The 25,548-nt window shown below is 38.6% G+C and overlaps 1 protein-coding gene across 1 annotated transcript; it reads right to left on the reverse strand.

Annotated features, from left to right (window-relative positions):
* Positions 1–2,046: 2,046 nt before the first annotated feature.
* LOC123246411 (olfactory receptor 12-like) lies at positions 2,047–2,994 on the reverse strand. The gene has a single exon (XM_044675313.1). The coding sequence runs from the start codon at positions 2,992–2,994 to the stop codon at positions 2,047–2,049; it is 948 nt and encodes a 315-aa protein (XP_044531248.1).
* Between the last annotated feature and the right edge of the window lie 22,554 nt (positions 2,995–25,548).

Consider the following 25,548-nt stretch of genomic DNA (forward strand, 5'->3'; position numbering starts at 1 on the left):
TCCAAGTAGGGAAGCAGGAATCTATATCCCAGTTTAGGGAGGGGAAGGGGAAGTAGGAGGAATCTTGAACAAAGAAAAGTAGAAAATTTATCATGAGATCAGAGATTTAAAACTTAAAGATATCTTAGAAGAAATTGAGTCAAAATTTCATTTTTTTAGATGAGGGACCTGAGACCATAGAGGTTCCAAGTCTTCCCCAGGGTCATATAGCTAAGACTATGTGGTGGCTAAGTGCTGCAGTGGATGGAACACTGGTCCATGATTCAGGAAAACCTGAGTTCAAATCTAGGCCTCAGACACCTAGTAATTATCTGATCTTACATAAGTCCCTTAACCTGTTTGCCTCAATTTCCTCAATTATAAAATGAGGATAATAATAGCACCTACCATCCATTTGTAAACCACAGAAAAGGAACATTTTTTTTACTATTCATTAGGTCTTACATTTCTGAGGTGGGATTTGAATCTAGGTCTTCCTGAATTCAGTGCTGTATCATCCATTCCATAGAGCCTCTTCCCAAATGGCTGAGCACTCCATGTTATTGGCACCTATGAAGTTATTCATTCATCCATTTATCTATTTATTTATTTACTTATTTGTTTATTTATTCATAGATTCATCAAACATTAATTTATAGCCCCTGCCTTCAAAGTGTTTATGGATCTACACTTGGATCCCTATATAAAATCATCATGATATTCAGAATAAAAGCATCATCTTAATATTAAAAACCACTTTTAATATTAACATAATAATGGTCTTTTCAATTACATGTGAATCCTAGTGGAACAACAAGAAATAATATACATCATATTTATGTAGAGAATTGTTATTTCTTATTTTCCATGAATATGAAATAACCATGTTCATTCTTTGCCTGGAGAGAGATTTCATAGGTCTTAGACACATATCTCTGAGAGGCAGTCTGGTGTCCTGGATCAGGAAATAGAATCAGAAAGATTTAGATTTAAGTCCTGCTTCTACATCATCTGGGACATATGAGTGTGAACAAATCACTTAACCTCTTCATGCTCCACTCTCCAACACGAGGCAACTCTCTAAGACTATAAAATATGAAAGGCACTGGGGGAGTTCCGTATTCCAATGAAATCATAGGTCTGAATCACATACAAACAAATGAATGAATAAATGAATAAAAATAGATAGGTAGGAAGGTAAGTAGTTAGAGATAGGTAGGAAGATAGATTTTTATGTTTATACACAAATGGAAACAGGCAGGTAGATTGATAAAGACAAATACCTTAGTTTACATATTTTTTCAATATTTTTATTTTTTTATATGCCTTAAAAAGTTTAAATCCTGTAAGATTAACTTTTTTCAGGGGCAGCTAAGTGGTTCAGTGGATTCAGAGCCAGGCGTAAAGATGAGAGGTCCTGGGTTCAACTCTGGTCTCAGACACTTCCTAGCTGTGTGACCCTGGGCAAGTCACTTAACCCCCATTGCCTAGCCCTTATTGCTCTTCTTCCTTAGAACCAATACCCAATGTGATTTGGGGCTTATGGTTTGGAAAAATCACTCTATAGCAAAAATGAATAATATAGAAATAGGTATCAAGTGATAACATTTGTACAACCCAGTGGAATTGCTTGTTGGCTCTGGGAGGGTGGAGGGAAGAAGGGAGGGAAAGAAAATGAATCATGTATGTTAAAAGATCACTCTACTACAAATATGAATAACACGGAAATAGGTTTTGAATAATGATACATGTATAACTCAGTGGAACTGCTTGTCAGCTTCAGGAGGGGGGAGGAAAGAGTGTATGTGTGGAAACTATGAATAATGTAACCATGGAAAAAAGTGTAAATAAAAAAAAGAAAAGAAAAAGAAAATGAATCATGTAAACATGGAAAAATATTTAACAATTTAAATTTTAAAAAGAAAGAAAAAGAAAAAATAAGCATCATCAATGAGTGTAAAAAAAAAAAAAAAAGAACCAATACCCAGTATTGATTCTAATAAAGAAGGTAAGGGTTGGAAAAAAAAAAAAGATTAACTTTTTTCATGGCTTTCTGTTCTGTGGAGATCACTGAGAAGACCTTTTCTTACCTACGATTCTTTTCACAGACTCCTTCACATCTCTATTTCTCAGGCTGTAGATCAGGGGGTTGACCATGGGGATAACAAGGGTATAGAAAACGGCCACCACCTTGCTTTTCTCTGGGGAGGAGAGGGCCCCTGGCTGGGCATACATGAAGAACACCGTTCCATAGAACAAGCTCACCACAGCGATGTGAGACCCGCAGGTGGAGAAGGTTCGCCGTCGGCCCTGCGTGGAGGGGATCTTCAGGACAGCGGTGAGAATGTAAGAGTAGGAGACTAAGATCACCAGGCTGGTGCTGATAATGATGACGGCAGAAAGGATAAACAGCACAATCTCGTTGACGAAAGTATCCACGCAGGAAATCTTGATCAGGGCTGAAATGTCACAGAAGAAGTGATCGATTCTGTTTTCCCCACAAAACCGTAAGCTGAAGGTGAAGCCGGTCTGAACCATGGAATTGATGCACCCACAAACGTAGGAGCCGGCCACCAGCTGGACGCACAGCGTCTGGGACATACGTACGGGATAAAGGAGGGGGGAGCAGATGGCTGTGAAGCGGTCGTAGGCCATCACAGCCAGGAGAAACCCTTCGGTTGTGACAAAGAAGGCAAAGAAGAAAAATTGAGCGGCACAGCTGTTGTAAGAGATTGTCTTACTAGAGGATAAGAAATTGGTCAGAGTTTTGGGCGCAATGACGGTTGAGTAGCAAAGGTCTAAATAGGACAAGTTTCTCAGGAAGAAATACATGGGGGTATGCAGTCGAGAGTCTATCTTGATGAGGACTGTCATGCCAATGTTCCCCACCAATATGACCACATAGATCAGCAAGAACACTAGGAAGAGGATGATCTGGAGCTCTGGGGAAACTCTGAATCCCAGGAGGATAAACTCGGTCACGTCAGAAAAATTCCCAGGGACCCTCCTCTGCATTGCTAGATCCTGTCTGGAATATGAAAAATTGGGATTAGGGAGGAAGACATTTACTCATTGTTACATAATTAAGCAACCCACATAAAAGAGACTAGAATGATCTGATGAGGTGGTTCTATCTCTGTGGGCAATGAAAAGAAAATCTGAATCCTTATTATCTCAGTGACCTTGAAAGGCCCTCTCTCTTTGAAGCTGGTGAAAGGAGTAGGTCATTTCAAATATGACATAAGGGGGGCAGCTGGGTGGCTCAGTAGATGGAGAGCCAGGTCTAGAGATGGGAGGTCCTAGGTTCAAATCTGGCCTCAGACTCTTCCTAGCTGTGTGACCCTGGGCAAGTCATTTAACCCCCATTGGCATAGCCCTTATCATTCTTCTGCCTTGGAACCAATACACAGTATTGACTCTAAGACAGGAGGTAAGGGTTTAGAAATAATAATAATAATAAGTCACCTTAGATACTGTCTAGCTGTGTGACCCTGGGCAAGTCACTTAACCTCCATGGCCTAACCCTTACCATTCTTCGCCTTGGAACCAATACACAGTAGAGATTATAAGATGGAAGATAATGATTTTATATATATATATATATATTAATAAGGGGGGTAAAGTGGCTGATAACAGGGGAACTGGTGGTACAAGTGAGTCACCTGGGCCTGGGAGCCTGTAACTACAGTAGCAGGTGATTTGAGACTGCCAGTGATGTGTAGCCTGAGGCTGTGGTGCCCAGTCAGTCTCTCTGCTACCTATAGGCTCCTTTAAGGTGGAGAGGNATATAAATTCTGCAAGTGTTATGGCACACCATTTGTAATAGTCATACAGTTCTAGTATTTGGTGAATGAACTGAGATACTCTGTGAAACCAAAATTCAATTGCTCCCTGCATAAAAGACCAGAGAAGCATAGAGAAACTAGAGACTATAAACAACATCCTAGCAAAGCCCATTTTCAATATACTTTGTAGGTAATTGACCTAACTGTGCTCGCCAAACTATGATAAGTAGATAATGTGGCTGATAACAGGGGAACTGGTGGTACAAGTGAGTCACCTGGGCCTGGGAGCCTGTAACTACAGTAGCAGGTGATTTGAGACTGCCAGTGATGTGTAGCCTGAGGCTGTGGTGCCCAGTCAGTCTCTCTGCTACCTATAGGCTCCTTTAAGGTGGAGAGGGAGGGCCCCCCCCCTTGCTGGAGTGAAGGCAGAACTCAACAGGAAGTGAAGCTCACACACTTCCTGGACAAAAATGGATGCTTTCCCAGTACTTCCTTTAGAGTCAAGTGGTTGCCATTCTCCCCTCTCCTCAGCCCCTTAGCCCAGGATGATGCTATAATGACTACAGTTTCAGGCTAAGGGTTTATTTTAACGCAGAAGGGCAATCTGAGGTAAGAGAGTTTAGGGCTCATGAAAGACTGTTGCTAGGGGCATCTGGCAAGTGTTGGCTATGGACCTAGAAGGTAAGGCCAGGCTGAGGGAACCAGCCCTCAGCCAGAGATAATCTAACACTGCCCTGATGTTGTTTGGTCCACCAGCTAGACAGATATAGTTGATGAATTGGTTTAGGGGTATCTCTGTTCCTAGGCTGCTCTAACCTAAATCCTGCCCATGTTCCACCTCCCTCAACCCCCGTGGTCCCCAAGGGAAAGTCAAGGGGTAGTTGGGAATCTGGGTAAGGTAAAGGAAATCATCACCCCCAGGTTGGTTCTACAGGAGTTTTTATAGTCCCAGCTCAAACTGTCAGGTCTTGGGACTGGCACCTGCCAGGCCAAAGTTCCATTCTCCTAACTGACAGGATTGCCTAGGGTAATTTTGCAAATGCAAGAGATCTTACATAAATCCTGCATTACAATATATGCATATACATATATATGATATAATGCAAATATACCCATGAACTTAAGCACTGGCCTCAGATTTGCAGGGGAATACAGATTTGTGTTATTCCTGGAGGGAAATGAGTATATGAGAAAAAAGATGTTGGTTTGGGAGATAAACAGGGTATCATTGCAGAGCTAGGCTAAAGCTCCTATTTCCTACCAGTTGGAATCACCTACGCTGATTGGGGGCTACCTCCCCCAGAACAAGTAGCAGCTGTCCCTCCTACAGCAAAGACAATGGGTGAATTAAATGTCTTTTCCCACTTTGGGAACATGACTTCAGCTAGCCTCAGGATTTTTTTGCAGTGAGCAATGAGGAGTCAGAAGAAACCCTTTCTAGCTCTAGCAAGAGGCAGCTCATCATCACAAAGACAATTTCTTGCACCTGTAATTTATCATCTCTTTCCCCAGTGATCTTCCATTTCCCCTACATAAGGTCCCCTAAATGGTGTGATGGGTGAAGTGCTGGATTACAAGTTAGGAAGACCTGAGTTCAAATCCTTTCTCAGACACTTAGTGGTTGTTTGAACCTAGGCAGGTGACTTAATGTCTCTCAGGTAAAGTTTCCAGGCTAAGTCAAATTGGATTGATAATAGCACCAATTTCACAGTGTAGGCATGAGGATACATTTCCAACAAATAATTTGTATGAGTATTTCCTTTGCAAATTTTAAAGTATTATGTAAATACTGGGGCAGCTGAGTGGCTCAGTGGATTGAGAGCCAGGCCTAGAGACTGGAGGTCCTAGGTTCAAGTCCGGCCTCGGACACTTCCAGCTGTGTGACCTTGGGCAAGTCACTTGACCCCTACTGCCCACTCTTACCACTCCTGGGCCAAGGACGGTCCCTAGCCCGGATGAAAAAAAGGAGGAGGGTTGGGCGTAGGGCTAGCAACCCCACCCTGTAAAAACTACATCTGCTAAAGAAACTGCAACTTAAAGTAGGGGCAGCTGGGCTAGCTCAGTGGATTGAGAGCCAGGCCTAGAGACGAAAGGTCCTAGGTTCAAGTCCGGGCCCAGACACTTCCCAGCTGGGTGACCCTTAGCGACTGTGTGTCCCATTGCCTACTGGTTGTGGCCCTATGCTCCTAGAATGGAGTCCCAGGATAAAAAAAAAATGTAAATACTAGCAATTATTTTTTCCTTTTGGTTATCCACAGTATTGTTTTCCATGGCTAGATCATTTTCTTTTCATTTCACCCTCTTTTCTTGCATCATGGTTGAACCAAGAATAGAAAGGACTAGTTCTTGCCTGTGAGGGTAGTAGTATTCTGGCTCCAGACTAAAGTGAATTCCCCATACAAAGAAGAAAAAAAAAACTTTCCTTTTGCCAACTAACTCCCAAAGAGAAGCTTCTCTGCTTGTCTGGAGAGAGGTGAGCTGTTGGCTTCTTCACTTAATCAAACAGGTGATAGTGATCTGCAATGTACAAATGAGCTCTACCAGGTAGAGGCCAGATTAACCCACCGGCCAGACTGTCAGGAAAGCTTCGTTAAAGCAAACTTAGCAAAGGTATGAATGTCTGTGTGCTTATTAAATTTAACCTGACAAAGACTTTTGTTAAGAGCTATTGACATAAAATTTCCAGTTTCATTATTTGTAAAAGGAAGTTAGTAATAATACTCACCTTCCAGGTTTGTTGTAATCACACAAAATAATAATTATAAAGCACTTAGCACAATGCCTAGCAAATAGTAAGCACTATATAAGCATTAGCTATAACAATAATAACAACAATTAGCCTTAAGAAAGGACAAATAACTAGTATTAAAGATAACACTCATGGAGTAATGATAATATAATAATTACTAACATAATTATTACTATTATTATGTTTTAATTGTTGTTCCGCACAACTGTTAGCCAGGACAAAGAAAAGTGCATTTCATTTCTTTACTGGTGTTGAATTAATAGCTTTACAACCTGAGGGTTCTTAGGTAAATCTCCATGCACTGGCATTTTTACTGTTCTTTTCTTGGTAGATATAGATGTACATCATACATTAGAAATGTGTACAATCAGAATAATAAGAAAAAACTTTCCCTCAAAGTATTTGATATAATGGAAAACAGCAGGCAAGAAAATAAGACTGACCACTTATGGCCACCTCTTTCCTATGAGCTACTATGGGATCAATAATTAATATCCTTATTTTACAGAGGAGAAAACCAAGGTTTAGGGATTGAGTGAGTTCTTTTAAGCATCCCAGCATCCTACATCTTTCAGATTCCCTCTTCTGTCTCTAGGCAGTATCCTCCCAAAAAATAAAGGAGAAAAGTTGGATATTTGAAAGCCAGTTATGTTTAGTATTGCCAGTTATTTCTGTCCTCTAACAAATACCACAGGTGTGAAAGCAGAAAGTACCTTTCAAGACCATCCAGTTGAATTCCTTCTACAGATGAGGACAATGAAGTTCTGGAGTGCCAAGTGTTTTGCCCACAGTCGTGAGGCTGCTTAATTACAAAGCTGGGCTGTGAGCCTAGGTGTAGAAATGTCCAAAAAATTATCTTTTCCAGTTTACTAAATTTCCTCCTATTGATGAGTGAAAAAAACAAACACACAAACAAATGATCACCTTCCAAAAAAATAGAGTTTGAATCCAGGAATGTTCTTCAGATTTTACTTTATTTCATTTCCAGTTGTAAATTCATTACTTAAAATTTTCAGCAATAGAGAGTTTATGACTTGAAATGAAATAAAGTGAAGTTCAAATCAAATACTTGGATTCAAATTCTAATTTAGAAAGTGATCATTTTTTTGTGTGTTTTGGGTGAATTCTCTAAATCCTAGATGTAGGCATGGATACTTCTGGAACTAGAGAGCATCAGGAGTTCTCTTTGAGCTCTGAGAATCTTGGATATGTTCAATGTTACAAGTTTAATCAGTCTCATTCTTGTTTGCTATAAAAATGCAAAAAAAAAAATAAAACAGATTAGGAATAGGCTGGACCATCACATTCATGAGCAGAGCTAATTCCATAGAACAAAGATGAAATTGAACAGTATTATCACATTTTAGACCTGGAAGGGACCTTGTAAATCATCTAATTGGCTCTCTTAATTTTAATGATTACATTTAAATAATGTAGATATTTGTATCATTATATTGTGTATGTTAATTAAAATTGTATGTATAAATTAAAAATTAAATATAAGAATACTGTACATGTGTTGCATGTACAGTATTCTTATATTTAATTTTTATTTTCAATTATGAATTCTTTTCTTTCCTCCCCTCTACCCATTGAGAAGGTAAGAAATGCAATACTTTTATGCATATGAAGTCATATGCATATAAACTAAAAGCATATACTGTACTTGTAATCGGTAGGATCAGAAGGAAAAGAAACTATGGAAGAAAAATCTTGTTAAAAATAAGGTTTTGATGGCTTGGCAAGAATTCCATAAATGGTAACCATATATCACAACTTAATAAGCAGCAAGCAGCAACATTGTTCTAAGAGCCATGTTCCTTATGAGTGGCCACAAAGAGCAGAGTTGATGGTTCTAAGACCTATACTCCTATCTTCCAGTGATGAGATCAATTAGGCCCTCTGAGACAGTCCAACTAACTGAGCCCCATACTATAGGGAGAAGTAGGGCTGGGCAATCCTTCTACATTCCCTCCCCTGGGGCCTTCAGGTAAAACCTGTATCTTCATTAAAATGGTGGATAATTTCTTGTCTCTAGAAGAGGGCTGAACTCAAGAGGAAATACTGATAAGAACTTGATAGCCAGTAAAAGGGTCAGGGGACTTCTTTCTATCCCAAGGAACTGCACCCACCTCACCATGCTCACTGTCCTTTCATTGCTATAATTTCATTTTCTCCATCTTTCATAGAGAAGAAAATTTAGAGGATATTAAATTCTTGTAATGGTATGCCGGTATGGGTAGAGATTTGGGGAGAGGTTCGTATCTATGTTGAGGAATGGGGTACACATCCTTACTTTACAAAACTGATATATTAAAAGAGGAAGAATAAACTTTGGTTTAATTTAGAAGACCCAAAAGCAGTAGAGTAATGAACTGACACTGTATTTCACATAAGCAGGTGCATTTTCCCATAAATAGGTAATCTTATTTGGATTTCTGGATAATGGAACTCAGAAATAAAGAGAGGGGGAAGTGGAGCAGGTTACAGAAAACTCAAAAGTTAAAGGGAACAAATGAAGGATTACTCTAAACCAGTCTGGCCGGAGAAAACCGTCCCTGATGATCACTGATAAATGAATAAAAATGGCATGTGTGTTCCACTTTCTGAGATCTGCATATCTCCTGAAAAATAATTTCTTCAACTCCAGGACTTCCCCACAAGTCACCTGCCCTTCCTAGTCACAATGTCAACCTCAGCCACCACCACCCCAAGTTGTTCATCCTTGAGCCCTTCCCAAAGTCACTGAATTCACCACCTCCAGCCCTCCCCACCAAAGTCACCTATAAGTCACAAGTCTCCTGCCCCCTTAGTTGTCTAGTACTCAGCCTTCCTGTAAAACCAATAAAACCCCAGTTTTGTTGTGTTAGGCAGGCAGACTCCCACTGGGGAGCTGCCTTCCTGCTATCAATCTCCCTAATAAACCTTTTAAACTTTATTGGGGCGCCTTTGTAATTCTTTAGGTGGAAAATCCTCGTGAATCAGGACAGCCCTCCCCATAACAGGCAAATCTATAAGCAAAGGAAAAGAACTCTGGTCACCTTTAGGTCTAATAGATAATAGCCTTTCAAGCAAAAATGATCTATATGAGAAATGAAGAGCAGTCTTTCCAGTCTACTACATCCCCCATTCACAGCCAAGTACTGATGAACTTGCTGGTCTACAGAACATAAATAGGGAGCTCTGTTATTCCCCTCACTTTCAGAAGGGGTGGACTAAACTTTACATTGTAATCTCCTTGAGGATAAGAAATGTCTTTTGCTTCTTTTTGTATCCCAGCAATATACTTGGCATAGAATATTGTAATTAATAAATGTTTATTGGTTGTTTGATTGTTGCAAAAAAAATTCTTTAAATTCCTTACATGCCTTATATTTAAGAAATGCTTATGCCTAGAGGATTCCAGCAGCCAAAAACTATTCCTTTCATCTAACTCTTTTTGTCCAGATTACCGAGGGACATGCTTAAAGGAAGATAGACATCCCTATAAATTCATATGTAGAAACACTATCTCTGTATTTTTCTTACAAATGGGAGCCTATTCCCCATTCAGTGTTATGTGTGGAAGCCTATATTTCTGTAACATACTTTTCTTCATTCAAGTATTACATATAAGAAAAAGAAGATAGAACCTCAACAAAAAAAAATTCTTATGAATTAATGATAGGAAACATTTAACCTTACAGTGCTTATTCAGAGACTCTGAGTTTACAAAGCACTGAAGATAAAGTAACTCTGCCCAATACATCCCAATACCTCATGATTCGGTAAAATGTGGTAAATGCTGATTCAGATTGGTGAGAGGAAAGAAGGAGTAGAGTCAAGTGAAACTGAGAACAGCCAAACAAAATAGAATTGTACATTCTGAAAATCCAAAAAACTCACTCAACCAATTAAAATGACAAGTACTATAAACCTGAGCCTAATCACCAAAGAAAAAGATGGGCATTCAATAAGAGAGACATTTGATGTATTTTTTAGGGAAAAAGATAATGGCATGAGTAGAACATTTGACTAGAAAACACCTGAAATCACACAAGTAGGTACAATTATCAAATAAATAATAATGAATGAAATAAATTACATTTAAATGTATGCATATATGTTTGTGCATGTGTGTGACAGAGAAAGAAAAAGAGAGAGACAGATTCTACAGGGTTTTTAAAAAGGAATCATTAAAAGACAGATGCGACTGGAATTCAAATGATTTTAATACACATTTTCTTTAATTTAACAAATCAAAAAGAATTTATTTGTTTTAATTGAATTTGTATTTCTTTGCTGTTCATAGTAAAAACTTTAAAAAATAGTTGCTGAATCATTTCTTCTTTTGAAGGGGCTATAATATAATAAAAAAATTATTATTTGGAACTGTAGGCCCTGGATTCTAATCCTATACCTACCATATTCTATTTGTGTGACCTTGGGCTCTGTAGCATTAGTCTCTCTGAACCTCAATTCCCTTGGCTCTAAATGAGAATATTAGACAAGATGATCTCTAATGTCCCTTCTGTGTAGAATAAAATAGGAATCAGTCCTTAGATCTTAATAAAAGTTATTAGAATTATTTGAATAATTATGAGGGGGGATGACGGGAGGGAGAGAGAGAGAGAGAGAGAGAGAAAGAAAAGGAACCTTAATCTAACTTTTCCACGTGGTCCCTCCAGCAGACCCCAGCAGGGATGTTTGTAGACAGAGCACCAGAGACAGAGAGATAACAAGAACTTCCTGCTTTACCATTTTTATAACTTCCTGGTTCCTTTTGTTGTGTCCTAGCTTTTGGGTTAAGTTCAGGCTGATGCCAGGTATACAGGAGACAATGCCACCTGTGTGATCTGTAAAAATAATATTGGGAGCGAGCAATGCAAGGCACAAGGAATGCTAAATAGACTCTTGTTTATGAAAATAAACTATTTATTTAAATATATATAAAGAAAAAAGGATTTCTAATTCTATGGGATTCTAATTCCACCCAAATAAATTGCAGGTCCCACAAGGAACCACTTCTCCTATGGTTCACAGGCTACGCTAATCTTCCCTCATCTAACTAACTAAATTTATACTATTCTAAATAAACCTAACCACTATAACTTTTAACTTTGCCTTTAAGTAATAAAGATAACCAAGGCTATCTGGTTGAGTCTCCACAAGAATCAGGTTAGGACTCTGAACCTTAACAGACTCAGAGTCCAAACCAAAGACCAGGTTTTGTTTGGTCTTTTCACAGTGTAACCAATCTATAGGCAGTAACAGATAAATGAATAGTGTTTCCCAAGTTGGAAAAGAAAACACTCCACTCCTTCAAGTCTTTCTCTCAGACCAAGATAGAGAGAAGCCAAGATATTGCCTTCTCCAGCCCTGAGAGAGAAAGTAGCTGCATGTGGCTCTGTCAACAGCCAGAAACCACTCCTGGAATGCCACACCCAGAGCATGTAACTGTCATAGAAATAATGGTTATAACTGCCACAGTTGAAATGAACACTCTCTCTCAGCTCTATCTGAAACTCCAATTCTTCCTCAAGCCAGCTTCTCTACTTCTTATCTCTAAACTAATAAAACAATACTTATTTTCTAATATCATCCTTATAGATCCCAGAAAGGGGGAAGGGGGAATTTCCTTCACACAAACCCCCTACCCCCATTCTTTGGGAGAGCAACATGTTACATGTCTTCACACAGGTTTTCTAGGAGATTAACATATCAGGTCTCCTCAAAGAATCATTCTACATATGGAGCCTTTACATTTAAAGATTCTCTCACTAGAGGGGTAAAAAATATTGCACCTTACATAGAGGGAATTACAAGAATTTGAGGGATGAGATGAGAGGGAAAGAAAGAAGGAAAAAAATGATTGATAGATGCATTGACAAAAAAGCCCATTAGGGCTTTGCATTAGAGTTTGCAATCAGAATAAATGATAGGTTCAACCCTCTTCAGTTCAGTTCATTATATCCCCAAATTTACTCTGGATCTCTTGATGTAATATGTAATTTCTCTAGGCATCCTTATGGCATCTTCTCCAGAATATCCACTTTCTTAGTTTGGGGTATTAGCAATTTTCTTTTCCTAAAACTACTTTCAAAGATCTTAAACTTTGGATTTTAGGACAATTATACAATACCCACATCAGGAGAGTGTAGATTAACACTAGAATCAATTGTGTGAAGGAAATTTACCCTCCCCACTTTCTGGGGTCATACAGGTGATGGGAAGGCTAGGACAGGAGAAAGGGAGCTAGGGCATTATAAAAAGGATAAAGCAAGAAGTTCGTGTTGTCTCTCTGTCTCTGGTGCTCTGCCTACAAACTTCCCTGCCGGGGTCTGCCAGAGGAGCAATGGGGAAAAAATTTAGGTTAGGGCCTCTTTTCTATCTCTCTTTCTCATCTTCTACCTACTCAAGTAATCCTAATTAATTTTATTAAAATCTAAGGACTGATTCCTATTTTAATCTACATACTTTTAGAGCTAATTATGATTTTTATGAAGTGTTTCTTTAGATAATTTGATGAACAATCTAATGAGGATTCATTATTATCCTTTTTATTTTTAAGCTTTTAAAATTCATTTATTTGTTTGTTGCATTAAAATTCCCTCTCCTCACTGCACTAGATAAAGCATTATTTGACAAAAAATATATATGTGTATATAAACTATATTTCCTGCTTCTACTTATCGGTTCTTTCTCAAGTAGACATTCACAAGTAATTTTTCAAACATTAATTATTTAGTTGTATATAATGTTTTCTTGGTTCTACTTTCATTTTTAAAATTTTCATGTAGGTCTTTCCATGTGTTTTTTAAATTTAAAAAAAAACACCTTATTATCTGTCTTAGAATCCATATTGGTTCCATGTAGCCATTCTGCAGCTACAAAATATTCTTGCATGGGTTGAACATCTGAAAGGGAAGCTAGGGACTGAGGGAATATGGGTGGAAGGATTAAAGATTAAGGTCCAAAGGGCATAAAGAAATAAAAAAAGACATAGAGACACAGGATTCTTCAGCATGACACTCAGCTTGTTAGCGGTTACTCCAATGGTCAGGGAGAGAGTGTCTGACTGACCCCGAATAAGGGAGCTGATCTGTTTATTAAGGGTAGTTGCACAAGTAGGGGGTGGCAGGGTGTCTATCACCCATTCAGTACATCAAAAGTTTTAACAGTATAATAACAAAGCCAAAAGGATGTATGATAACACAATAAGTCACCAGGTATCTGGGCCAGGACTCTTCTCCTTTTTGGAAAGCTGGCACCAGTCTTATCTTAGGAATGCATGTGTGGATCTTTGATATTCCAAAGGACCCTAAAACCTGTCTGTGAGCTTATACTCAAGAGATAATAGCAAAGGTTTGGCTTGTAAGATCAACCAAATTTAACCCCATCTAATTTTAACAAGTCAGAAATCAATCATGTGAAATATTAGAAACATAACCATAAGTCTGGTCCATGAGCACTTTGCTCATTAGAGTCAGCTTTTGAATGCATCTTTAATATTTTCATGATTCATTCATACCTGGAACCCTTCATTCCAAGGCAGGAGAGCAGTAAGGGATAAGTAACTGGAGTTAAATTGTCCAGGGTTGTAAGGGTTGAAAAAAATTAAGGTTGGACTAAATATACAAGATATGTGGTCACCTAAATAAATATATTTTAAGTCAAATGACTTTTTAGCAGTATTTGTTTACAAAATAGAGAGAAAGAGTGAAAGCAGAGAAATGAGAAAAAGAGTAGAATAAGGAATCTAGCTTAATAGGCTATATATCTGCTCCCGTGCCTGGTTTTGCTCCAGAAGGGCTCCAGAAGCCCAGCCAGAGGGCCCAGAGGTAAATTAGGTATTACCCACTTGGCCTCTGAGAGAGAGAGGCCTATCTGGTGTTAATCGCTCCAGAAATCAGGAAAGGAAGGTCAGCTTTTTTCACTCACCCACATGGTAGTCCAAAGGGAAAATCCAAGAGCAGTCTTACCAGAAACAGTCTGAGGTCCCCAAGTCAGAGCTCCATTATGTAATTAGGATCTGTTACCCAAAAAACTACAATTCCAAGCACCTCACTCATCTCCTGTTGTTATGTGCTGATGTAGGCAGGATATAAAATCTGGGTAGTTCCACCTCTTGTACTCTTCTCTTCCTGAGGTGGCAGCTGTGGATGTGGGGTTTTTTGAGCAGTTAAAAAAAAAACCTTAGTCACATGGTTCTATTTTGTTAGATAATTACTTTTTTATTCCTTTACTTCTAGTGATTATCAATAAACATTATAAAATTATAATACTTGGAGTACTGGATATTAATTTAAATCCTACATTTAAGGTTCCCCCAATCCCTGGGAGTGAAGGTAAAATCAGACAAAGGAAACATACTTCCCTTTTACAAACAAAAATCTAGTCCTTTTTTCTCTCTTATAGTATGGCAACTCCTGTAGCCCTGACTGCTATTTTGGTAAGTGCATATTGCTGCAATGGTCCTACAGGCTTGTGAGGCATGAATCACTTTATTGGACCCTGATTCTAGGACCTGTTATAGGCTCATTCTTGCCTACTCAGAATTTTTATATACTATTTAATTTTTTATCTTTTCTTCTATTTGTTTTTTTATGTTTTTTACTTCCTTTTAACAATTGATTCATATACTTCATAACTCAACCATGTATCCCTGAGTGATCCTTATGTTTGTCAACACCCTCCTCGAGGGGATTGTATAATTTTCATGTAATTCTAGATTTCTAAAATGTCAATGCTCCTAGCAATCATTGGTTTTATTCTCTTTCTCTTTTATTTCCCTTTTGTCCCCAAATTATTGTAATTTCCCCTTAGAAAGTGCAATATTGCATGTACCTCTAGACAAAGATCTTTAGGGGTATACGATAGTTATTTTTAAATGATCCATAATGGGGGGGGATTGTGTAATTAGAATCTGTTACCCTAAAAACTACAATTCCCAGCACCCTACTCTCCTCCTGTCCTTACATGCTGATGTAGGCAGGATATAAATTCTGGGTAGTTCCACCTCTCTTGCTCTTCTCTTCCTGAGGTGGCAGCTATGGACACAGGGTTTTTTGAGCAGTTAGAAAAAAACTTGGTCACTTGGTTCTGTTTTATTAGATAATTATCTTTTTATTCCTTTACTTGTAGTGATTATCAATAAACTTTATAAATTATAATACTTGGAGTATTTCATATTAATTTAAATCCTACAGGGTCACACAGCTAGACAGTTAACTGAGGCCAGATTTGAACCTAATACATCCAGTCTCCAAAGCTAACTCTTTTCCCACTGAGACACCTAGCTGCTCTTTTCCCTGTGCTTTTGCAGTAAACCCGCTCATTGTTTCTTATGGTACAGTAGTATTCCATTACAGTCATATGCTACAACTTGTTCAGTCATTTCTGAATTGATGGGAATTCCATCCATTTCCAATTCTTTGCCCCACAAAGAGAAATGCTATAAATATTTTAGAGCATACGGATTCTTTTCCTTCCCCAAAAAACCCCAATCCCACTTCCATCACCTTGGGAAATAGATCCAACAGTGGTCTAAGGATATATAAAGTTTTATAACTCACCAGGCATAATTTCAGATTGTTCTCCAAAATGAATGGATCAGTTCAGTTTCACCAACAGTGTATTGGTGTTCCCATTTTTCCACATCCCTTCCAACATTTATCATATTTCTCTTTTATCATTTTAGCCATTATGATAGTTGTAAGGTAATATCTCAGAACTATTTTGATTTGCATCTCTAATCAATAATGATTTATGGTATTTTTAATATGACTATATATTCATATCTTTTGACCATTTATCGGTTGGGAAATGACTCATAGTCTTATAAATTTTTCAGAGTTCTCTATATATTTTAGATACATGTGAATTAAATATCTGGGGGACCTCCAACCCAGTCCAATCCTAGAAGATTTGCCACAATAAATAACCATAGGAGCCACTGAATAATGTGTCAAATTTTGCCAGTGTGGCAGGCCAGGTTCCTGACCAGTGGAAGTCATAGAGATCAAGGGATATGATGTAGGGGAACTTGGGCCATGGGCCAATGGAAGGATCAGAGAACAATCTGAGCTTGAAAAGTCAGTGCATGAGGCTTGCAAGTTTTCTCTCTCCCTGTCCCTCTCCCTCTTTCTCTTTCCCTCTCCCTCTCCCTCTCCCTTTCTTCTCTCCCTTTCCCTCTTTCCCTCTCCCTCTCCCCCCTTCCCTCCTCCTCCTCCCCGCTCTCTCTCTTCCCCATCCCCATTTCTCTCCCTCCCTCCTCCTTTTCTTCCTCCCTCCTTCTTCCTCTCCCCCTCCCTCCCTCTCTCTCTCTCTCTCTCTGCTTTATAATACAGTTTAAAATCTGGTATTGGTAGATCTCCTTCCTTTAAATACATTTTCCTTTGATATTCTTGACCTTTTGTTCTTACAAATGAATATTATAATAATTTTTGGTCATTTAATTGAGATGGCATTGAATAAGTAGATTAGTTTAGGTTGGATTCTCATTTTAATTATATTGACTCTGCTCATCCATGATCAATGAATATTTCTTCAGTTGTTTAAATCTGACTTTATTTGTGTAAAAAATAATTTATAATTGTATTCATGTAGCTCCTGGGTTTATTTTAGCAGGTATATACCCAGGTATTTTCTTCTGTCTATGATTATTTTAAATAGAGTTTCTTTTTTCTTCTTTCAGATATTTATTAGTGATATGTAGAAATGTTGGTAATATATGTGGCTTTATTTTATATCCTGCTACCTTAATAAAACTATTGATTAAAATAATTTTCGTTGAATCTCTAGCATTTTTTATATATACCATCATATTCTCTGTAAAATACATAGTTTTACTACCTCTTTGCCCATTCTGATTCCTTCAATTTCTTTCTCTTTTTTATTGCTTTTACTAGCATTTCTAATACAATATTAAGTAATACTGGTGATAATGGGTATTTTTATTTCATTCCTGATCTTACTGAGAAGTCTTCTAATTTATTCCCATTACAAATAATACTTGATAATGGTTTGGGGTAAATGATTCTTATCATTTTAAGAAAAAAATTCATTTATACTTAATGTTTTCCAGTTTTTTTATAGGAATGAGTGTAAAATTTTGTAAAAAGGTCTTTAGGAGGGCTTGTCCTAAAGGATCAGTTGCATCTAAACCAGAGTATTTGCTCATTTATTCTTTCAATCAGTTCAGAAATTCAGTGGGGGGGGGGGTCTCATTTTTTTCTTGTTTTGCTCTAAACACCTTAAGTTCTGACTCCAGGGAACAGCTGTTCTTATCCCCTGTATGATCAATCTCCTAAGGTCCTTCATGTTCTCCGGATGGGTTGGATTATTGTGATCCCAGTTGGGGTTCTGGAGAGGATATTTTTGTTCACCCCTTGGCCCATCCTGGAGTACAGGATGGTCATGATTCCAGGCCCTCAAAGTAGCTTACCATATCTGACCTTGTTCTTCCTCTGAAAAGAGATGTTCCAAAATTGACATCATTTCAATCCATGTATATATGTTTGGGCCTAGAAATCAGTTAAATTTCTCTGCCAGCCCTATTAGGTCTTTCAGAAGGTTTCTCATCTCCTTCTTAAAGTTCCTTACTTCAGAGATACTAAGGGGAACATTAACATACCCAATCCTCTGTCCTAGCAGGACTTCCCTCAGTGGGTATTGCTTCACTAATCCACCCAAGGAAAAGTTTCTCTGGTCCTCTATTAACTATTTAAGCTCCCACCTTAGAAGTCCATAATGAGCAGGTGGAGAGGCAGGGACTACATTCTGCTCAGGTGGAGGTGTTGATGATATTGGAAAAGTAGAAAGAGGTGGTAGTGCCTGAGGGATAAGAGGGGGAGGAGGAGGAATCCACTATGTGGAGGAAGGATTTCAAGTGGATTCCATATCTTCTCATCCTTCCTACATGATCCTAAGTGCTCCTCCTCTTGCTTCTCCCCTTTATCTTTGCCTATCTCTAATATCCTCTTCTCTGATTTGTTCTTTAAGATCGATGTTTCCACATCTGGCAGCCAGAGGGCAGCATATGTACATCCTTTGTCATTTTTCTGGACTGTTTCCCACTGATAAGGAGACACAGATGCTTACAGGTCAGATTTTCTGCTGACCTGAAGAGGGGCCTTATAATATTATTCTCTTGTTGTATGGAAGACCCGCCCACCAAAAGCAACAAATTTTTCTTAAAATCCTTCTATCAAAATGTGCATATCTGGATGAACTATCCCAGACTCTTAATTTGATCCCCAAGTACTATCTCAGGAGATCTCAGCTAAGTCTCCTTTATCTTCCCCACTGCACTGTTTTTGGGAATGTCTTTGCCCCATTTTCCTTATGCTTAATCTTCAGTTGTCTCTAGAGTCAGAATGTCTATGGCTCTGAAATTTCCTGCCTCCCCTTTGTTGGAACTTCATCCAACCCAAGCCATGCAAACCTTAGTTGGATTCATCAATCCAAGTGCTCCAGGAGAATGGGGTTCCCTGCCTACAAGCCAGTTCAGCTGCTCTACAAGCAGGGAAATGCTAGATGTGCATTCCTCACAGACTTCTCTATCTGGGAGAAGTCATGCCTAGTCAGAACTTTTAACTCTGCCACATCTTCCACAAACCTAAGATGCCCTAGGGTTATTTTGATTAAAAAAAAATAATAAAAAAGATTCTGTTCTGTCCTGCTCCTTCCTGTGTCTCTAGATCTCTTGCACACACACACACACACACACACACACACACACACACATACCCCATTCCAACACTTGCTTTGCCCTGTTTCTGTCCAGACCCATCACAGGATACCAAAAATGCCTATTCCAGGCTCCATACTTGCCCTACATCTATGATGCAACACACTCACGCCTCCCCTTTCAGGCTTGGCAGCCATAAAATGTCAGCTGTGCTAGAAAGGGGAGACTGAGGCCCCTCACTGTTTCATAATCCCAGACAAGCCCCAATCTGCATGAGATAAAAATAAGCACAAGTGCCCCCCTCACTTAAATATATAAAACTTGGAATCAGAATAAAAAGGCAGTTATTTCTTTCATGAAAGGGGAAGCTTCAGTGATGGGGCTAAGAAGTGTCGACTTTGTTGTGAGGTGGCCTCCTCTCAATAAACCTATTATTTAGCATGGAGTTCTATATTGGTGTGATAAACTTTTGACACAAGGCTTAGAAAGTAGGGTTCAGGTTCCCCTGCTCCCCTTGTCTATCAAGTGACTTTCAAGTCATCAAGTGATTTCTTCTACTATTAAAAAGTATTTCCTAATTACTTCAACCAATCTACATCTCTCTGTTTTTATCACTGTCCTGAATTAATTTTATACTTGTATAGAAGATGTGATATTCTTTGGGGTATAAAGAAAGGTCCCTCACAGTGAAGAAAATCCCACATGAGGTCACAAAGAGTTAGGCATGATTGAGATGACTGAACATTACCTGAAGACAATTTCATACTCATTATATGAAATAGATTCACTGAAGTATGAATTCTCTGATGGACAAAACGGCCTGCTTTGCATCAAAGGATTTTCTTCACTCATTCTATTAAAAAAAGTGTTTTTCTAGTATGAATCTCTTGATATCTAATAAGACTCAGGAAGTATCTCCCACATTTATTACATTAGATTTTTCATTCCAGCATGAATTTGTTGATAACAATAAATTTCTGGATAACAACAACAACAACAATAATAACAATGATATGATGACAATATCTAGCATTTATATAGAACTTTAAGGTTTTTACAACACTTTATAGCCATACATCTAATTTTATCTTCAGCATAACTTTGGATGATAGGTTTGATTTTTATCCCCATTTTACAGATGAGAGAACTGAGGTGGATGAAAGTTAAATTACTTACCCAAAGTCACTAATAAGTGGCTTAATATATATATGAAACCTAATAAATATTTCAGTCAAGATATGAACTTGAATCTTCCTAACTCCAGGTCCAGTATTCAATCCTCTAAAGATTTTCTCATAATCATTACATTAAAATCGTTTCATTCCAGTAAGGGTTATCTGGTATCTTATAAGATTCTGTATGTCACTGAAGATTTTCTCATAATTATTATATTCAAAGAGTAACACTCCCATGAAAGGTTCTCCTCTTATTATTAGTACTATCAGGAACCATGCAAACAGCCTCGAAGATAAACTAAAAGCCATAAATCATAATAGACAGAAGAATAATCCTGTTGCCAATCTGCCATACTATTTTTCTTTATTTTTTTTCATTCCATGGCCCTTTTCTTCCTTGCAAAGTTTCATCTTTTTTTTTTCAAAGAGCTTATAAAAGAACACTCTGGAAGTTGGGCCTTGTATGGGAGTAAGTGTTGGAGATCAAATTTGAAACAGATTGATGATTGTGAAAAGAAATTCTTTATTCTCTTTGTCTATTTTGAGTTGACACTTGGCTAACACTAACTTAAGTACCCCTACCTAGTACTTCACCACTGTGAAGTGTGAATCAGACTTTCTTTTAGTACCCCTCTTAGTACCTCACCAGACACTAAGTAAGAGTATTCACAAGTCATTTGCTAAAGTGGGTAATAACTCCATCAGTCAGGAAATTGTGAATCCTTTTGATAAAGGTTTATACTGTTGTAAGGAAGATAAGATTAGTTATTGATTAGGTATTAAGTACATAGCAGGAAGGAGCTGGAGCTGAGAATTCCAGGTTGGAATGAAGGAGCAGGAAGAAGTGACTTGTGCTCTGAGTGGGACTCCATTGGGGGTTAGCACAAACTGTGGTTAGCTCTGGGAGCACTCAGAGTAAACGGACATCCTGTATCCTGATTTTCCCCTGGGATCCTGAGTGGTGGCATCTAGCAAAGAGAAGATCAACAGTCCTGTACCAAGGAAGAGGAGGAGTTTGGGATCTATCTGGTGAACAGAGACTTGAGCACACCTTCTCAACTTGGTACCTGAGACAACCTTGGCTCTTGGCATCCAGAGATCATCAGTGGATTGCAGTGAGAATCCCAAAGCCACAAAGGCCCTAGCTGAGCTGCTCCAGGTCTAAGGCAGTCACCCAGTGACTCCATTTACAGCTCCTTGGGCCCTGTTAGTTTAGATAACTAAGTTAGTGTAGTAATAAGTCCTTCCCTTTCCCTGTGGGTTTTTGTCATTAAGGTTTAAGGTTTTAGAGTAGACATTCCTATCCCTCCTTTTAATTGTTCATTATTAAACCAGTTATATCCTGTTACCTTGCCTGTGGGGCTCAAAGCCTCTGGCTCAGGAAGGCAGTTGGTCAACGGTCCCTTTTGACAGTTAGGAACTGCTTGGCTGTTCAAGTCTTCAATGTCCAGATCTAGTCTCTCATAAATCCCAGTGTGTGTGTTCCCACAAACCACTTAGTTTATTTATAATATCCCTGGTGACCCCATTACCCTTACATATATTTCCCACAATACCTCCAGAGGATGAGAAGTGGATCTGCAAAACACTGCACTAGCCAGTGCTAGAAAATTTGAAAACTGAGATTGGGGGAGGCAGCTGGGTAGCTCAGTGGATTGAGAGTCAGGCCTAGAGATGGGAGATCCTAGGTTCAAATCTGGCCTCAGACACTTCCCAGCTGTGAGACCCTGGGCAAGTCACTTAACCCCCATTGCCCACCCTTTCCACTCTTCCACCAAGGAGCCAATACACAGAAGTTAAGGGTTAAAAAAAAAAAAAGAAAATTGTGATTGGCCCCTGTGAAGAGAGGAAGGGACAAGAAGTCACTACAAAAGCCTTGAATTTCTGGGGCTAGAGGTAGGCTTCAGAAGTAGTCTTCAACAAGTCCTCATCTGCAGCTTGAACTGCCTGTTGGAGGGAACTTGGGTGACTTTCCTTTCCTGACTTCTGGAAAGAGATTAATTCAGGTCAAGGGTTAACAAGTCGTACCAAGCTGAGTTGAGCACCAGAACAATATTTAGTGTGATAGGCTAAATATCTGCTCTGCTCTCTTTTTGTATTTTTCAACTTTCACTCTCTCCACCTATTTTGTAAATAAAAGCTATTGAAAGTCATTTTGACTTGAGCTATAATATTTTAAATCGGCAACCACCATATTATTTATAATTTTCACATATTTTAGTCAAACCCTTAATTTTTTCCTTTGAAAAATTTTATTTAATTAATTGATTTAGAATATTTTTCCATGGTTACATGATTCATGTTCTTTCCCTTCCCTCTCCGCCCCCCCCAATAGCCAACAAGTAATTCCACTGGGTTTTACATATGTCATTGACCAAGACCTATTTCCATATTATTAATATTTGCATTAGGGTAATCACTGAGAGTCTACATTCCCAGACATGTCCCTATCAACCCATGTGATCAAGCAGTTGATTTTCTTCTGTGTTTCTACTCCCACAGTTCTTTCTCTGGATGTGGATAGCATTCTTTCTTATAAGTCCCTCAGAATTGTCCTGGATCATTGCATTGCTGCTAGTAGAGAAGTCCGTTATGTTCAATGGTACCACAGTGTATCAGTCTCTGTGTACAATGTTCTCCTGGTTCTGCTCCTTTCACTGCATCAATTCTGGAAGTTATTCCAGTTCACATGGAATTCGTCCAGTTCATTATTACTTTCAGCACAATAATATCCCATCGCCAACAGAACAGAATATTCAGTCATTCCCCTATTGAAGGGCATCCCCTCATTTTCCAATTTTTTCCACTACAAAGAGTGCAGCTATAAATATTTTTGTACAAGTCTTTTTCCTTATTTTCTCTTTGGGGTACAAACCTAGCAGTGGTATGGCTGGATCAAAAGGCAGGCAGTCTTTTAAAGCCCTTTGAGCACATCAAACTCTTAATTTTAATTCCTTTCATGATGATGGCTGCTCCCCTACCAAGGAGATCAGCAAAGACTTAAAGAAGGTTAAGTTATTAGAGTTCCTACTGGAAATGTGACAAGCAGCCCTTAAGTGTCTGCCAGGTAGATGCCACATCATGGAACATGCTAAAACTAACATCTCAGTTCCTCATCCAGTTCTCAAATCTATCCAGCTTTAGTCTTTCCCCCAAGCTCCAGACCTGTATCACCAAACACCTGTTCAAAGCTTCCACTTGAAATTCCCACCTACCCCTCAAATTCAGTATAAGCCCTCATCCATCTAAACCTGCTTTTCCACCCAGTCTCCTTACTTTTCGATAATGATACCATCTTCCAAATCACCTAACCTAAACACTTCAGAGTTACCTTTGACTCCTTTCTTTCCTTCTCTCCCTTGCCACATCCAGACAATGAGCAACACTTATCAATTCAATATCCCTCTCAACAGTACATCTCCTCTCCACTCAGAAAAGCCCTTCCATAATTCAGATCCTCATCACCTCTCTCACCTGGCCTACTATACATAATTAAGGTGAGATGATTGTTCAGCAAATTCGCAGAATGTTTCATGTTTTATGTCTTTGTCAATATGTGCTTGGGACCCTTTTGTGTTAAGGATTTCTTTTTTTTATAGAGGAAATAAGTTGTTGATCCATTCCTGAGGTTCTATATTAAATTATAATCTAAATTAAAACTAATTTAATCTAAATTAAAATAAAAATTAAATAAATTTTAAAACCACATTATGGATTCTCTAGACATGTACCTAAGTTTTAAGTGAGTGTCCCTGGATTTTTCTCAGAGTTGATTAGAAAACAAACAAAAAAAAAATGAGTCTGACTATTCTCTTTTGAGGCCAGACTCCTCCAGGACTAACCCCTGTCCATATAAATATAGAATGAGAATGGCTTCATGGGAGAAGGTGAGAAAATCAAAGTGATTCCATTTGGTGTTTGCTTCTATTCTGTTTAAATACTGTTGTTCTGTAAAGTTTCTCAAGTCAAGTTTCTTTGTCTTTAAGTTGAGTTTAGAAGTTCAGTTTTTCTTTCTGAGTTAAGTTTGAAAGCTGTTTCCTTATATATCACTTCTTAAAAGAAAACCCATTATTTCTCTAACATTATCTGCCCTTGTACAAGTAAAGGAAACCTGTTGTCTCTGTCCTGCTAGTTGCTCTCCAAGGACGTCTGGTTTGTTATCCATGTACCACTAAGGAATCTTATAGGAAGAGAAAATCGATCAACTAGATGTTTGGGGAGATGATCACCAGCCCTGTCTGCCTGATTTTCAATCAGTCATCTTATCTCCTATGCCTGTAACACTTCAGACCTCAGAATCAATCATCTCGTTTTTTTTGGTGTTTTTTTTTTTTTGTGTATGATGCTGCCTTCTTGTCTTTGGATGCTTCTCCCTTTGACTATAAAATGATCTGTCTGCTCTCGTTCAGGGACTTTGGACTTGCTGAAGAGCTAATGATCCCTTTTATTGGTAACTGCTAACTTTACGATTGGAGGAAGTAATTATTTAGGAGACTTGGACCCCGAGCACCCTAATGGTGGGACATAGGAATCACAGAGTTATATGGCACATCTGACAGTGGGACTCCTGGCCACCCCCATACCCCATCAGCATACCAGAACTATTGTCAGTGCAACATCACCAGAGAGGGAGGAGTGAGTTGAATTTAAAACTAGTGTGGGAAGCTGAGAGAGAGGCTCTTTTTGCTTCTGCCTTTGAACAAATGGTCTCTGGAGCTGCTCTCTCTGCTCCCTCTCTTACCCATCTCTTGATCTGGAAAGCCTCAGCCTGAGCTGTCTGCAAAGGAAGCCTGAGGTTTCCCTAAAGTTAGAAAGGCTGAAACATATTTCTCTCTCTCTCTTTAACTAATAAATGTCTATCAATTTAAGAATAAGCTTCCAGATTAATTTTATTTATAACACCAATGAAATGAATGTGCTCAGAGCTTTAGGTTTCTGTTTACTTTCATTTCCTCATGACAAAGGTATCCTGGCCCTTAGAAAACATTATTGTGATGTTCCTGAGCACTAGGACACAGCCTAGAACTCTTTGGTTACCATGCCTTGTAGACACAGTTGCTCTAATAGGCTAATGGTATTGATAGGGACTATGATGTTGCAAATTCCCAAGAGCGTAAGCAGAAACCTCAATTCATATTTCTTGTGCTGCTTGGTCTCTCCAAATGCACAATCAGATTATTATCCAATATG

This window comes from Gracilinanus agilis, chromosome 4, assembly GCF_016433145.1.
Source record: "Gracilinanus agilis isolate LMUSP501 chromosome 4, AgileGrace, whole genome shotgun sequence".
Lineage (NCBI taxonomy): Eukaryota > Metazoa > Chordata > Mammalia > Didelphimorphia > Didelphidae > Gracilinanus > Gracilinanus agilis.

Bases quoted from the DNA above. Each gene is read 5' to 3' on its own strand.
- LOC123246411 (XM_044675313.1), bottom strand. From the start codon at position 2,994: ATGCAGAGGAGGGTCCCTGGGAATTTTTCTGACGTGACCGAGTTTATC.